The sequence below is a fragment of the Coturnix japonica genome, chromosome 6 (assembly GCF_001577835.2).
Source record: "Coturnix japonica isolate 7356 chromosome 6, Coturnix japonica 2.1, whole genome shotgun sequence".
Taxonomy (NCBI): Eukaryota; Metazoa; Chordata; class Aves; order Galliformes; family Phasianidae; genus Coturnix; species Coturnix japonica.
In genome coordinates, this window is record NC_029521.1 from 19,122,968 (window position 1) to 19,140,562 (window position 17,595).

Genomic DNA, 17,595 nt, shown 5'->3' on the forward strand with positions numbered 1-17,595 from the left:
CTAAAAGAATGTTCTCCAAGAAAATGCTCTCAGAGTCTCAGCCTTTACAGTAGCAGGTCTCTTTACAGAAAAAGTAAGCAACATGCTCAGCTCCCCCATGCTGTACTGCTTCCAGAGCCATATTGCAAACTGCACCTAGAAGGTGTTACAAGGGTGTTTTTACCTGTTTCATATACTGCTTCAGATACCGAGGTGAAGTGGTCTTCCACTGTATATTGTGCCAGCTGGAGCGTGTCCAATCCACGAACAGAATCATTTCCTCTAGTCCAGTAAAACATGACATCGTTGATGTTGTAACCCCCTATAGTGGTACACAAGGCAAGGTTTTTTATTTTACACAATAAATAATTTGTGCTGAACAGTTATGGCTCAGCTGGTTCTTATTCGTCTGCCTACAAGTACAATGAGACATAAACAATGAGACTTTTGGCAGAATGTTAACGTTTGTTTGCAGTACAACTCCCAAAGACTGAACATAGAATGTGCAAAGTCTTACCATTTAAAAGCTGTCTTTTTTGGACACAATGCTTTTTATATCCTTTATTGTAGTATAGATGACATAAACTAACAAAAGAGATTAGTAACACATGGCATCTAAAAAGCAAAAAACTATGAAGCTTTAAAGATTTTAGGAACCTACAACAATGCCTACAACATTTGACTAAAAGTTGAGCATGCCCTTTGTACATCCCAAGAAGCTTTCCTGGTCACTACAGTGTACTTAGTCTTCCCATCAGTATAAATGAACGCCTGAAGACCCACTTTCCTGAGCCACACTCCATGTTGTGCTTGGGTCATCACTAGGGATGGATCTTGGCTCAGGAGCTCAGCCCCTTCCCAAGGACACGGGCCTAGGTGCTGAAGTTTCAGAAGGTGCAACAGAGCAATACACTTTCAGGGGCCCCAGGAGATTTGCTCTTAACCTTCAGATGGTAATTAGGAACTGAGATGGGACACAAATCACCTATCTGAAGGCAACTATATTTTGCACACACTTGTCAATATGCGTCACAATTATTGCTAAAATACCTCTGTAGCTTTTTCCCATTATATTAAAAGGCAGGCAATTTTCAGACTAGTGTATATGATTAATTCAAGATTATGTTAATGTAATTTACATGTTAACAGGGAGCATTTGAACATCTTTTCCTTTAGCTTTCTTAGATCAATCATTCTTGTATTTGACAGACTCATATTGTGCAAGTTAATAGCTAAGCTTAGGGGACAGAACCACAAGCAGATGATTATTTTTAGGCTCCAGTCAATTGTAAGTAAATTACACTCACAGACAATAATGCAATACATTGCACAAGGGTACGTACTGCTAAAAGAACAAAGCTCTGGAATCCCAGAAATAAAAAAGAGCATTTTTGTACTTTTAATATAATGGCTTTGGCTCTTGCAATGTATGTTAAAGTACTGACTTCCTTACACACATTTCTTTTATGTGGGAAAAACAGGGAGTTCAGAAATTTCACTTCAAGGGAATACTATGCTGGTTACCAGTTAAACAAATACGAAGATACAAACATATCTCAAGATAGAGGCTCTTTCACATTTTAGTCTCAAAGTATATTCATCAGTTGAATAATTAGGAGGTTTTTGTTACCCTACATGTGATAATACCTTTGAAATACTAATTCCAAAACTCTATTTGTGAAAAGATTCCTGAGGGAGAACCTTCCCAATAGCCAGTAAACAGCATAGTGCTCACTTTGTGTAATGTTATACTTCATTCAGGGGATTAATACCTCACTAACTATAAAATGTTTAAAAGGTTTATACACAAGATCCTTAAACTATGTTATTTGACTTTTACAAATAATCCCTTTTTAACACTACAGTGAGTTTTCTTTCTCGCTAATTCCTCAAGCCCAAAACACCTCATTCCTGCGCTTTGTTGATATGGTGTGAACAGCTACTTTCAACAGGGTTACAGGAATAGTAAATTTGGGATTAAATATTCATAATGCCTAATACAAATGAGTTTCTTTACCATTCTGTTGCTAATTTTAATTTCTCTTGATTGTCAAGCACAAGCTAAGTGCCCTCATGTGGCTCTTCACTGCAGAAATGCTAAAGGATGAGATAAGAAAGGAAATAAAATTTCAGAGATGGGCCCACAAATGAATATGTATTTGAACTGACCTGGGGGGAGGGGGGGGGGGATAAAGGATGAAAAAAGCCCCCAGCCCAGAATGAACGACTGCTGGTCACAAATGCTCCCTAAGCACCAACTGGTGCCCCACAACATTCTGAAGCATTGCAAAAATAGGAAAAAGCTTTAGAAATTTCAGGCTCAGAAGTGCCTCACTGTTTAGAAAGTATAACACAATTTATGTTATTACCTATTAATAATAAAAGAGCATGTTGTAAAGACCACTAGGGGCTTTTTTATTGTGTAAAACCATTGCTTGACAATATCATGGCCTGTTTGCCTTTGCAGAACTAAGTGTTTAACATCTAACATGCCTTGTTTCAGCTGAAATACTTACTACATATTTTATATTTTATTTAGAAATGTTTGTATGGAGGTACAGTTAAACTTGCATTCACCATTCTTAGCCTCATATAATGGCAGTTGCAAGTAGTGATGATGTCATTTTGCCTGTTAATTGATGTAAGCTTATCTCATGAGGACATAAGCACCATTTCCAGTGTATCTGTAAGAAAACATTACAGTGCATTAAAGAAAAAGACACACTCTTTCTTTCTGCACTCACTGTTCCTAGCTACTCTCCTCAAAACTAAACACAAACTGACATGGGAGCTTTTGTGATGACATCGCTAAGTTTTCCCCTTGGACAGCAGACGCTTGTGAGCTTTGAAAAAGCAGATGGAATCATTCTGAACAATGTTTATTTTTAATTATATGGGGAATTCTCTTTTTTTAAAATCATCTCTCTTTTAAAACTCAGTGTTCTGGTGGGACACATATTTCATTCTGGAACTAAATATTATATGACTCATTAAGCAATGTGTTTAATATAAAGCCATATATTGTGACTTACCAATATGTTCTTCCAAAGGAAAACAAATTGGAGATGAAAACAAACTCCCATTGGAATCAGTGTAAACAGATCTTATCCCCATAAAATTGCTGATTCCAAAGGGACTGCTGTGTGAGGAAGGTTTGGGGGTTGGCTCACTTTGATTCATAAGCCATCTTATAATTGGTCATTACCAATACAAATGATAAACACTCACACTGTTCTGAAATGCCAAAGAATAAAACTCAACAAGTACTTAAAAACTTTCCAAAAGAACATTCTGAATATGTGTTGATAAATATTTGACTTCCCCACCCCCATCTCATAGAACATCTCTTAGGTCTTACTCTGCATTATCCCATGAAAAAAAAACAAAACATTTTGATAGAGTCTTATTCATATGAAAAACGGCAAAATTCATTTAAAATGAACATTATGGGTATCTGAAAAGTGACTGTTATTAGAAAGCATTCCAGAAACTATGTGGACCCTTCAGTGATGCGGTGAGAACCTAAAAAAAACAGATTTAGTGTTGGTCCTTCTGCTTATGACATTTTTTTCCCCACAGCACTTTCACAGAGAGAATTAAAAATGTCATAGAAGGATCTCTATATTCTTCTCTCAGAACAGAACCCTCCACACAATTATTCTTTTTCAATATGAAGACAGCAAATTAATGAAATATTATTTCTATGCCTTAAAAATAAATCTTATCCCAATTTCCTTCTTTCAGGTGGAAAAAAATAAAGTAATGATAATAATAATAAAAACAATATTTGAAAGTGAGAAAAGAGGCAAAAAAATAAAACCAACACGTTTTCTTGACTGCGCTGAAAAATGCCTGCTCAAAGAACCCCCCCTAGAGACCAACAGAATAACTGCAGCAAGTCCTGCAGAACGAACCTAGGGGCATCTCCCAAGATTTTATTTAACGTCAGTATTTCAGTACAGCCACGCTATTTTCAGCGAAGCTTCACAAGTTCATCTGTGTGTGAAAATACTATCTTAATTCTATTTTCATTATTTCATGTGTTGTCACTTTTATGAATATTCCAACCTCCTCAGTAACACTTAACACCAGCAGCCCATGGAAATGATCACTCACAGCCATTTCTCTAACAGCATAGAAATACTAAGAACAACTTGTCTTACAGCTTTCCAGTTGCAAGGTACACGTCTGCTTATCCATTGGGTATTTGGTCAGGTCCATGCTGCATGCAACAGTTGTGGTGATCCTTGAAAAACAGTAACACCAATTGTTAAGGGGATAAAACTTCATCAGTAAAAGCAAAAAAAACAAGCCATGTCACTTAATTGAATATTTGAATCTTGAAGACTGTTCTGCAATAAATAATGCAAATCAGTCACTGTAGCTTCCTTTCCTCTGTGATGATTCAACACAAAACAACTGCAATGGCAGAAGGGGCAGTTCCTGAGTTTGGTCTGCACAAAAGCAACAGAATCTATCTAGGGGTGAAAGTGAGACTTGGTATTAATTTTAAGAATTTAATTATATCAGTCAACCATATTATGTATTCGTAAAACTATAAGACCATGTATATTTTACTTTTACAGAACAGCTTCTAAAGCATAAAAACACGCTAACCTGAAAAGCTTCAAGCGTAACCAGAAGTCAAACACAAAGGCTGGTACATGGTATATACATACCGTATAGCATACAAGACTGTTCCATTAGGGTATATTCTTATCAGACGATTGTCAACAGTGATATCATGAAGAAAAGACTTTTTTGAATCAACTATGAAGGTATCCGGGACCCAGAGCATTTCCACAAGCCGACCATCTAAACTTAAACTCTTATTGCCATCAAAACAAAGCCTCTCATCAGTCCACCGTTGCCTCAGAAATATGGTCGCTGTATAATCCTGAAACACAATATGTATATGTAAATGAGAGAGTTCTATTTAAAACTAATCACTATTATTTCATTTTACAAAAGTACATGGAACCAGCTGCTGGGCACAGATATACTGAGACTATCTGTGTCCCAGTACTAAGTGCAGGCACTTGGATAGCAGTAGTATGAGCCTTCATATGGCCACATTTCCCAGCACTTGAAGTGATGTTGAAGTCATTAAGAAATATTATCTGGAGTAGATCTTGTTCTTAAGGTCATCAAAATTTTACAGTAAATTTTGAGGGCCTCAGCCTGGGGTAATAAATCAGCTGAAGTCATCAGAGTTTTCACAGCAGATAATCTGGCTCTGTACATCTACAATGATTTATAAGTAAGTGGTTACAAACAGCATTTTGTTCCCATACACCATTAATTAATGCATTTTTAAGAAAACTGTGGCAAAAAGGTTATATAAATTCAGATTCATAATGGAAAAAGAATCAAGTGTGATAGGAAGTTCTGAAAATATATTAAAGATACCACCATCTCTTACCTGGATTTATCCTTTTAACAATACCAGGGAAACAGTGCTTGCAGGACAACTCACCTTCAATTCAAGCACACCTTGCAGTCTAACATTAAAACCACACTATTTCTTAATGTGTTGTTAATCAACTTTTGACATTAAGGTGCATTTTAATCACCGTAATAAGTCAATCTTTAGTTCACACCTTACTTCTCCTTTCCTAAATACTTGTGAATACTTGCCGAGTACAAAAGCAGTTCACAGATCCCATTTATCTAGAAGTTTGAGTAATTTAATGGTGAGATGCATTACTATCCACATATCCATATTTTCTAATATTGAATATCTGAATAATGAACTTTGTCTTTTGTTTCTATATAGCATCACCAGATCTTGAATTAGAAAATTATACTACATTTTATGGTTTGTTCAAAAAGAACTGATACAAATGTAATGAAACAGCTGGAATAAATTAACATGTGACTGTAACGGTAAGAGAAAATATAATTGTTCCTAAACAAAAGGACATGGAGTGGCTTCAAAGTTGCATGCAAATACCTCAGTCACACTGCCAGCAAATGTAAACACAAGGCATTAAGCTTACCAACAGGCTAAACAAAAAGATTACAATGCTACAGTACCATGTTTATTTCTGATATCGTATCAATGCTTGCAATATCCAGACTCATTCCAACAGACACAGGACCATCTGCAAGAAAAAAAGTATTACTCAAATTTAGACTAGGAAAGAATTTCATTGATCACACTGCCAAAATACAGTCCTACTAGGCTAACATTACTATGGTTTTAACAAATGTCTTTTATTTCCTAGGGTAGATTTGTATGGTTTTTTTTTTTCCTCAGAAAGAAAAGTAGAGGGGAAAACTCCACAGAGCAAGGTGCAGAAGGCACAATCCCCACAATACATCACACCCTGCTGCTCCAAGGTGCAGAGCAGTGGAAAGAATTCCTCCAGTTGTAACATCTGGTCTGCCAGATGTTGGCAAACAAAGGAGATGCTCCTGGCAGTGTCACATGTTTAATATCCAGATGGGATATCTGAGTGACTTTATTTACTGCCTGCTTAAGAACACATTGTCTATATTGTCTCCCAGAATTTTAACATCTTGCTTTTGACCACTGACGGTTTGCTTGCAACAAATACTTGCATTTATGAGGAAAGCAAGTCACTTCATATTTCTTCTAATAATATCAGCTGAATGTTGATTCAGCATGTTTAAACACCTTATCTACATAGTGGCTGTGATGTTATTGTGATGTTAGTACACTCAGGTTCTTATTTCCTTATGAAGGTGTATTTCAGAGCATCAGAAGATCACATTTTAAAATACAGTTGTGCAAAGCTTTCATGGAAACGTGACATCAGTCCTGGCTGAATACATGCAGAACTAACAGAGTAGATACAGAAGGAAATCCCTAATAAATACGTGCATCTTTCAAAATAATTTGAAAAGAAGAGAAAGCAAAGCTTGGAAATAAAGGAATAGCTTAGATACAATCTAAGCTATTGAGCTGACAGTGCCTATACATTACATGCATGCTGCTGAAACCCCCTGCAGGCCACATGCAATGCATTATGTAGGTAACTCTCATATGACTCCAGATAAAGTAGAGATCGGGAAGATGAGACAGATACACTATCCCATTGAGCAACACATCTGTGCATTTAGTTTTTTTCCAGAATTAGTTCCACTCGTAATGCAAGAGTCGAAGTATAAATCTCTGAAAAAGCTCCTGAATCATGGAAATCTGGCACTCCTGAAAGAATCCATAAACGCTTTGCTCTGGGCTCAGCTGAAAGTTAAAATATAAAGCTCAAGCTTAATAAACAATTGCAGGCTTGCAGCAGCCCCTGATGATAATCTCTCTGTTTATTATATAGCACAGTTAGAAATGAGAAGAAATTATTCATCCACTGAAAGACTATAGAGGTTAACTTCAGAATAAAATTAGTTGACTGAGAAGTTCCCAGACCACTGACAGATTGCTCTTCTGTTTCCTTTCATTCTCTTCTGTTTCTGACACTTTAATACCTTTATGCTCTGTTCCTCCTGTTAGCAGACTGAATCTTAAAAATTAAGAGTAATCTAGCAAGCATATGCAAAAGAGTAAATCTAGTTACAGAAAGGGGTTCACAATCTAAATTTCAGTAGAAGTTAAAAATGCATGCAATGTACAGAGAACATTACTTAATGCACTTAACAGATATTAACAGATTCATTTCCACGTGGGAAAGCAGAAAGAAGAGCAGCAAAAGCTCTACAAAGGGTCAACAGCTTACTTTACTTCTGGACCACTGCAGTGATCATGATCTGTTAAAAGTTTGTACCAACAAAGCAAACCACCACCAAGTCATCTATCTCTTGCAGTTCCAAGGACCTACTACTGAAATCAGTCAACAACATAAAGAACAGCTAGTGCTGAGCCACTAGAGCTTAAACTGAGTTTAAGAAAACTTTAAAAAGAGTTGGTATTCAGAAATTTCTTAAAAGGAATGGCTTTTTGAAAGAATAACTCAAACTTGCAGTAATAATGGATTAAAAATATTATGGGGCTTCTACATAAAGCAGTACATTAAACTTGGATTTTGTCCACTTATTTAACTTCCTACCACAAGACACCTTTCTTGACAAATGTATGTTATATGAAATGGCTGGACAGATAAAGACAGGCCTTCTGACAGATTTCAGCTGCAATTATTAATATGAAGACATCAGAAGACAGACCCATTTTTAGTAAGAATAAGGTTCAATTATATTTGTTCACATCAGTGATCTTCAGACAGTGATACATCTTTGCAAGTACATTTTATGGACACCATAAAAACAGGTGGAGATGGTAATATTAGCAGCTTGTTAAATTTGCCAAAAAAAAGTATTAAAATACAGCCAAACGTAAGCAATTAATATGAGAACAAACAACACAGGCAGTACGTATAGGACAGGAAACTCTCTTGGCAAGCAGCACCTTTTAGAAGGATTTAGTGGTTGTCACAGATAATCACTTCAACATGAGCATTCAGTATTATACTTTGGCAAAAATATCTTTGCAACAGGGAGCAATACATAGAATTAAGTTACCTTGCAATCTAGACTGTATTGGCAAGGTTGTTATTAGATTGCTGAGACAAGATTTGTTTCCCACATTTAAAAAAATTTAAAAAAATAAAATAAAAAATGCGTAAACAGCAGAAAGAGTTCAATAGAGAGGGAGAAAAATATTCCAGGAGATGAAAACCCTGGAACTGTAATATGAGAGTTTGTAATATGAATATCAAGGGATAGCATTTACTGAGCTCCTCCAAGAGGAGACAGTGCCAGTAAGCACACAGAAAGGGTACCCAGTGATGCAGTACTACATTTGCAGGGGTAATCTCACAACGTCTCTTATTTCCAAGGAAAAGGAAGGAAAATCTAACATTACTGTCCATGTGCTGAAGCTTACATTTTTGCATCAAGTCATGCATTTATTATATCACAAGTCTTAAGGATTCAGCAGTAATTTTGTGGGGATTTTTTTTTTCCATTATACAAGTGGCCACATGTACACTCGGGCTTTTTGCCTTTCTGTGAAGGATTAGACATGAGCTATATCTGTAAACAGTCTCCAGAGGAGAAAAGCTAATTGGTACATAAAATAATATTTACTTGACAATTATTTGGTATTAATTTCTTATTTGCCCTGTGAGCTTGTCTCACCAAATCAGAACTTCTCAGATACGCTTAACATCCCAGCATCTCCTGATATCTTCAGGGGTAAACAGCAAACTTCTGAGGACCAAACTGCCCTCTTCTAATTACACTTGAACTTAATTTAAACAACATTTGGGAAAGAGATGGTGCCCAGGCTTACATACAAAGTCAGACCAGAAGATTTAATTGGCTTTCTTGAATTTAAACCTTGAGATCCTGAAATGAATTACTCATTAAAAAGCAATGGAAAATGATCTTATAAATGTGGTTTAGAGTAACTGATTTAAGGATGGCACTTCTCTGTACCACTTGAAAGTAGCTTCCATATTCAAACACACTTAGCTGTGACCTTTTCCTAGTCTCTCTCTTTTTAATTAGAATACTTAAATTATCACATTCAATCACAGAACAAAATCTATTTGTATAAAGTTATTTACAAGATTTTATGCATCCCTTAACAACTCTGTGAACCTGATCCAAGGCTCACTGAAGTCAGCAAGAATTTCTCATTAATTCAGAGAGGTTTGGCACAGCACCTAAGTTAAAGTTCTACACAGTTTCAGCAGAAAACCTGATTTTAAAATCTGCTTGTCTGGGTGCGATAAAGTGTCGGGGTTATGTAGCACATTTAAGGAAAATAACTGTGCATTTTGAAATCCCTCATGTTAGCTTTTCTGAAGAAGACTTCCATATCTATCTAGAAGACCATGATGGATATTACACTAAGAGGGACTACCTACTAATGTAAGTATAAAAATATTCTATATTCCAGCCCAAAGAACAGTTAAAATCATTCTTTATTAGGTAGTGTTTCTAACCTATTAATAGAACTTCCCAAGTCTATTTGTTCAGATTACCTAGGACTTGCTTGATGCAACAGCTCAAACTGGAGCGTTAAAATGCCACACTTAAGAAAAGGAAACAGTAATATGCAAATGACAGAAGAGACAGGTAACATCCCAGATGGGATTCCTGTGTATCAAACACTGTGTGAAGTTATGACAGTAGTTTGGCAACTGGAACATGCCACCCAGCACAGACAAATTAACCAGTCAGTCTTAAATGTCTATGCACCCTTGAGGTAATAAGCCTAGCTTTATCTAATGTAACTTTAGGCACCCTAAAAAGGTGCCTAGAGATGGAAACAGTAGTGTCTGCTTGGGATAACTGGCAGTGCTTTGGTAGCAAGGTTCTGCAGGGGTGACCTGCATGGGAGGAGACAGCAAGATTAATCCAGAAATCTAGAAAACCTACTCATTCTAATCCATGCAAGAGCAGATAATTTAACATCAAACAAGGTCATTAAATTCTAAGGAAAAATATCTTCATCACCTCATTCACTTGGGTTAATTTTCAGGAATATGCCAATCCCAGCACAAGGACTAAAACAAAGAGCTACAAGCTGCAGTAATACTTCCTCGACAAGAAAAGATTCCTTTTCCCTAAAGCCAATAGAAACAAATAAGAAATCTTCCTTTTATTATCGTTTCTTCATGCCTAATGGACATTTTATGAACTAAAACCTAATTTTATTAGATATTAAGGAGTTCAGTGGCAATGATTTTGTAAGAATATGATTATATTTTGGTAACACCATATCAGAAATCTCCCATGTCCTGCCTGAAGAAAAATTCTGAGGACAAATAACATTGAAATTAGTATATATAGTACATTATGCTAAAAACCAAGCAAACCTCTTTGCTCTCTTACCCTTGACAAAAATCATTTTTCAGTGTTCCATTTGGCAGCTCATGGTTGAAAGGCAGCTGAACATGAGCCAGAATTGTTCCCAGGTGGCCCAGAAGGCCAATGGCTCCCTGACTATCAGAATGTGTGGCCAGTAGAATCAAGGAAGTGATTATCTTGTACTTGGCATGGGTGAGGCTACACCTTGAGTGCTGCATTCAGTTTTGGGTACCTATCTACAAGACAGACCTTAAGGCACTGGAGCATGTCTAAAGAGCAAAGCTGCTGAAGAGTCTGGAGCACAAGTCTTATGAGGAGCATCTGAGGGAACTGGAACTATTTACTATGGGGGGGGCGGGAGGGGGAAGGGAGAAAAAGGGAGGCTCAGGGAGACCTTATTGCTCTCAGCAATTCCCTTCAGAAGAGCACATTGAGATGGGGTTTGCCTTGTTCTCCTGGGTAAGAGCGATAAGACAAGAAGTGATGGTCTCAAACTCTGACAGGGGAGGGTCAAAGCTCGACATTAAGAAAAGCTTCTCCAAAAGAATGGTCAAACTTTGGAATAGACTGCCCAGGGAGGTGGTAGAATCATCATCCCTGGAGGCTTTCAAGAAAAGGGTAAGTGTGGTACTTAGAAACATGGTTTAGTGTGCATTATAGTAATGAATCAATGGCTGGACTACACAATCTTCAGTTTTTTTTCCAACATTATTGATTACATGATTCTATGATTACAACCAGATAGCATTAAGTTTAAGATGCTGTAGATGCAAACAAATACCACCATCCAGTTTTATGACTGGTCTCTTCACGCATATTTATGAGTGTGTATTTATCACACAAACAAACAGATCATGCACGTTTCTGAAAGGAAAGAAATCTTGGACCCAAAAAGGGAGACAAGCATCTTCAGAAGGCTGGCTTCAAGCTGTCTGCTGTAAATATTTCTTCCCATTCCACGGGAATACTATCATGCACGTTACACAGAAAATGCTGACATTAGGATTAATGTTCATATACACTCTGTTCATTTTCCTAGAAACACAACTTCCCTCCCCATAGTAAATCAGTACTGACATATTGATGCAATTGGACAGGCTGTTTCAATAGCCACTGCCAAACAATCTAGAAAAAAAGCTGCACAAAATTGGGATCAACCTGGGTCATCCTAACCTAAATTATTTTTATAAATTCATCATTCTTTGTGAAACTACCAACTACAGCATTTACATCTGGCAACAGTAAAATGTATTTTTCAGACTGTCAACCCATCCTTTCAGTAGTGGAGCTATTGTACATCCATCAGAGATTTTGGGACACAAGTGTCTGTGTGCCTGAGCTGTGGCCAGCAGTGGTTCTGACAGTTTCTGGCACTGCTTGACCAGCTCTGCATATGACAGACTCGGGCTGTGTTTGAGCTCCTGTGGGAGTTCCAAGGGAACTGAGAAAGTCCCTAGCATCCCTCTGAAAAAAACCCCAAGCAGAAAAAGAGCCTAAGATTTACTGCTTTACAACAGCTGAGAAATAAAAGATTCATATCTCAAAAGTGGCATAGTGTTAGTCAACTAGGATAACAGGGTTTTGTACTGCAATCCTGTTTGCTACCTACTAACACACATCCATAATGGCAGTGCCAATGCCTCCATATTACCACTATGAAGCAGTGAATGTAATAACTAAGTTCAGTGGTCACTAATATATTTCTCACTGTGCAACATCTCAAACCAGAAGGTATTCATTTGGTTGTTATTACTTTTATCTTGTTAATAATTTCGTAACTGTGAAACACCTAAAAGCAGCTGTATCAGCAGTTGAGGCAATTACAACAAAATAAACCAGATGAAATAATTGTCTCTCTCTCAAATCTAAAATATGGGTTTCCTCTTAATATTTTATGGAATTGATTCAAAAATTGCCCTTGGCAATTGCCCTTCTTGCACAGGCTGATAGTCTCACCAGGTGTTTGGATGGCAAGAGGTAACAGTATGGTCTGGGAATCTCTCTAGCCAATCACTTTTAAATGGGAAATAAAAGCATATAAAAAGCCTTCATTTGAAACCTTAAACATTTCTGAATTTCTAATTCAATAACAACTGCCTAGCATTCATTGTGTAGGTTCATTTTCTGACAGGCATGTGAAGCTGAGCATCTTTCCAACGTGCAAACTATTTTCTGTTTCAGAGTTCTGCAGTTACTCCATTCAGAAATTTACAACCACAAAGCCTGCAACTCCTCAGTATTTCTGACACATTCAATAGCCAGAATCAGGCAAGGAAGACGTTTATTGAGATTTCAGATGTTCACAGATGATTGTACTGGATATCAAGTAACATCAGCCTTCATGCCAGAGACAACACAGGTCTTCCAACCTGGTGACTGCAGCCTTCCAACACAAGGAACTCATTTTCAATTCATTTACCCGTGCAGTTCTGCAATGAACCCATTCAGTGATCTCTAAGACCCAAGGCAATTCTCTTGTGCACATAAGAAATGCACATACTACATGGTGTGGAATAAGATTTGCCTGTGCCTTTGTGAGCAATGTGATATGTAGCGCTTTCTTATCTTTAAAATTTTTTAATGTTAGTATTAAGGAAATCATGATAAATTATATTTTTAAATAAGCGAGGTTCTACAGATTGGCTCACTGAGGAAACATAAACATCAATATTCAGGTTTCCTACAGAGCTGGAAGTTTTTTCTGTGAATGCCTGGAGTACGTACGCTTTCGGCCACAAAAAACTATTACACTGTATTCTCTAGATAAGGGCATCAAATACAATCTGATGAGTCTCTATCAAGCAGCAGCACAGAGAAGAACATTAGCTCTCATCACTGATTTTCAGGCATGAGTTTCATGACAGTCAGAGCTTTTCTACTTACTGTCAAAAAATGGACGTAGATATTTGTTGTATCCTTTTATTATATTTTGTATGGTTGGGGGAAGGATTTCACCTTTTCCTTCAGCTTCAGAAATCTGCAATGACCTAAAAGAAAGAAAATGAGTATGTTTTTAAAAACTAGCATTGGTTATCAAAGAGATTATGTTCCAGATCAATACTATATTAGGGTCAAGGTTACTGACGATTATTGCAGATCATAACACTCATAAAATATTTGCATGTCTGCATTTCACAGCACTGCAGAAAAAATGGAATTCTAGAAAATACCAGATTTGATGAGCTGTGTTAATCCCTTATTTGCAACGATTCTGCTTTTGTAACTTAAAACCCAGCATTTCTTTGTATCTCACCTGAGAAAGTGGCTCCTTCTTCCTTAATACTTTCTCTGTAAATAGGGCACTAATCTAGGAATGTGGGTGTGGTGTTGATTGTCTATTGCAGTACTTAAAATTAAGCCTCTTTTTACATAATGAAATACATTCAATTTAGCTCCTGGAGGGAGACAGAAACCAGCCTCAGAGATTAGTGCATAAAAACACATCTAAAAGCCTGCTTTTACTGCAACAATTTATAATAGGTTACAGAAATAACCCTGTTGGGCAAAATCAGCAAGGAATAAGAAGAATATACACCATTCCTGTGTTCAGAAGCAGCTACAAATATAATGTTCATCAAACACACAAGTAAGGACAAAACTCACCTCTGCATTAAGGTCTCTACTGTAGCTTCACACAGAGACTGAGAACAAGCAAAGACAGTGGGAAGCCACACACCTGGGAAGCCTACCTGGCTAAGGACAGAGGCTCTCTGACACAGAGAACAGCCACCTGTAAACTCACCAGGAGAATGTTCTAAAGTGATGGGTGCTCATCCTACCCCTATCCTAGCTCTGCCTCCTACTTCTTCTCAGCAAAACAGGAGCACTAGCAACCTAACCCTGTGAAAATAAGAATTAGGCCTTATGGAGAAGAGTAGAAGTGCAAAGCTGTGGCTGGGTGAGCATCCACCCTGTGAGCTCTTTCCTGCTTCTGCCTCGGTATTGCTCAGTTTCCTCTTCCTAATCCCCTAAGAGCTCCTCTCAGAATCTCTACTTGCTCTGTTTAGCTATATTTCTGGACCTCTCATAATACATTCCTTTGACTGCAATATTACTGTGCTTCCCATTAAGTTTGAGCACTTCTGTCAAAAAAGCATGGATTTTATCCAATTGCATCATAACAGAAAGCACAGCAAAGACAACAGAGCAGCAAAGTCTCAAGCTGCAGCAAGTGAGGATTCACTCAAATGCAACAGCCCTGAGCACAAAAATAAAGGAAAGAAGCTACTTACCTTCAGAAGACCTAGAGTACACAGGGATCTCCAACAAAACATGCTTGTCTCCTCTGCCAACCCTTAAATGAGGATCCTGTCTCCACCCCTTCTGTTCACTCAGATGTATTATATGCACCTGAGCTCCTGTAGGTTGGCCCTGCCTTCCTACCAGGTGTTCAATCACTGCTTCAAGCCATCACTTAGCATTTGCACTATGAGCAAGTAATCCAGTTTCTTACATTAGAATGCTATTCTAAAGTTACAGAACCACACAATGGTTGGGTTGGAAGGGACCCCAAAGTCTGTCGAATTCCAACTTCCCAGCCACATGAACAAGGTCAACTCCCTCAGTATGTCTCCATAGAAGAAGTTCTCCAGTCCTTCAATAATCTTCGTGCACCCCCCCTCTCCCCCTCTGGACTCATTTCAACAGCTCCATGTGCTTCTCATGCTGACCATTGCAGGCCTGTTTGCATTATTACAGATAGGGCCTCACCAGGGCAGAGTAGAGGGGGACAACTTCATCCCTCCCCCTGCTGCCATCCCTCTCTTGTTGCAGCCCAGGATACCACTGGTTTTCCAGGCTGCAAGTGCGCACATCCAGCTTTTTGTCCACCAGCGCCACCAAGTCATTCTTGGCAGAGTTGCTCTCAAGTTCTTCTCCTCCCTATCAGCACACATATCTTGGATTGTCTCAACTGAAATACAACACCTTGCACTTTGCACTGTTGAACATCATTAAGTTTACACGAGTCCACTCTTCAAGTTTATCAGAGTCCCTTTGGATGTTATCCTTTCTTCCTTATGCCAAATCAACTGCACCACTATGCTCAGTGTCATCAGCAAACTTGCTAAGGGTGCACTCAATCCCATAATCTATGTCACTGATAAAGATGTTAAAGAATACCAGTCCCAAGACAGACCCCTGGGGTCCACTATTCCCCAGCCTCCACCAACACATAGAGCCATTTACCACAACCGTCTGGTAATCACCTAACCAATTCATTATCCACCAAACTGTCCAGCCTTTGAACCCATGTATCTCCAATTTAGAGCTAAGAATGTGGTGTAGAACCATGTAAAAGGCCTATTACGCCTCACTAAAATAGTCTTCTAAATACTAAGATGGTATCATTGAATGCATGTGACCAAAATCAGGGTTTGAGACAGTGTCTACTGTTACCCTTTAGTGCTGTTATTACTATTTAACTTTTTTCTGTTTACCAGACCCAACTGCCACGTACAAAGATAGTTTTCAGCAGCAGCCTTGTGACTTAGGGAGCTTGGCCGTTTTTTACTTCTCTCATTTTGTACCAGGCTTTTATTTCTTTGTTGATAAAAGTAACTTCTTAATGTTTACTTAAGGATAGACTTAAGTAATAAGGACTGCTTCTCCTTTAAGCTCTTTTTTGTCTTCAAGAAAGTCACATTGAGTTCAAGTGTGCATATAAGTAAGAATGCCAGTTTTATATGGTACAGAATTATGGGAATTAGAAATGCATTTGAATTTAATTCATTTCTTAAATACTCTACTTGTAACAGACTTTCATGCTATTTCAATTTACATTTAATTTCAGTGAAGTGCTCAATGAGCTGCATGAGTTTAATTTCACAATTTTACTGGATTGCTCCTGCATAATTTTCACATATTGTGAAACCATAAAGAAAAACTTGCCCCTTTTCCATTGGAAGAGTATAATATTGTTCTGCAGATCAGCGTGTGGCTGTGGAGCGGTCTGGTGTGTTGCCCTCATAAACACCTATCTGCAGAAATAGATCTTGAATATTTGGCATTATTTAGGCTGGCAAGTACTTTCCTTAGATCACTTGTTTTATCTCCGGAGACAATTATTGATTTCCTTTATCAATATATGATATGTAGCCTCATGTTTTTCTCTTCTGCTGATTTTATAGTTAAGAATGAACTTTTAGCCAAGGAAAAGCTGTTGTGAAGTAATTGATGCACTGAATTAACAGAGCTCAACCTATTGCACAAATTTTTGCCATACAATTGTTTAGAAATCCTATGCAAGAGGAAACTGCTGTTTCCCCAACTTGAGCACAGTGCATTGCTAGATCCATCACAGGTAACTACCAGCATACTCAGAAGCAAACTGTCAGTGTTGAAAGGCAAAGAACCTACAGAGGTTTCATGCATTAAGTGCATTAGCTTATCTACATTTTAGCACAGGATGTCCTGATTCCTCTAAAATGCTCTTCAGTGCTCATGCCCTCTGTCATCACTAAGTGAGTTCACACCTGCTCAGTGGCCCATGTTTGCATCTATTAAAGTTGGACTATAATGATTTAATTTCCTTTGCTATTCTTATGGCTCAGAAAATGTAATATTTTACAAATTGGGTTACATCTGAAAGATACAATTGCTATATAAGAGACTGTCAAGCTAGTGACTTAGTGGAACTGGGAAACTAAAGGGGAAGGAGAGGGAAGGGAGCAACTGCCCTAAACAGCAGCACATATCACTGCTTAAAATAAAAGTATATTCTAGACACACGTGCAGGAATGTTCTTCCTGGCTATTTCTCATCAAGATTTATGTATCATGAAAGAGGCAGAAACACCTCAGAACTGAGAGAAGGGAAAAGCAA

The 17,595-nt window shown here is 37.8% G+C and overlaps 1 protein-coding gene across 2 annotated transcripts in view; it reads right to left on the reverse strand.

The window, feature by feature from the left end:
• Positions 1 to 17,595, reverse strand: part of LOC107316069 (gamma-aminobutyric acid receptor subunit pi-like) — a 43,458-nt gene that overhangs the window by 14,571 nt on the left and 11,292 nt on the right. Inside the window, exons 1-6 of one of the 2 annotated variants that reach the window (XM_032445352.1) lie at positions 15,006 to 15,094; positions 13,657 to 13,760; positions 6,016 to 6,083; positions 4,659 to 4,876; positions 4,143 to 4,225; positions 164 to 301 (exon numbers count right to left, since the gene is read on the reverse strand). In XM_032445352.1, the coding sequence (XP_032301243.1) occupies positions 164 to 301; positions 4,143 to 4,225; positions 4,659 to 4,876; positions 6,016 to 6,063 (487 nt within the window). In that variant the 5' untranslated portion in view covers positions 6,064 to 6,083; positions 13,657 to 13,760; positions 15,006 to 15,094. Of the gene's footprint in view, positions 1 to 163; positions 302 to 4,142; positions 4,226 to 4,658; positions 4,877 to 6,015; positions 6,084 to 13,656; positions 13,761 to 15,005; positions 15,095 to 17,595 lie in introns of those variants that run through there. The other variant, XM_032445353.1, reaches the window with a different exon arrangement.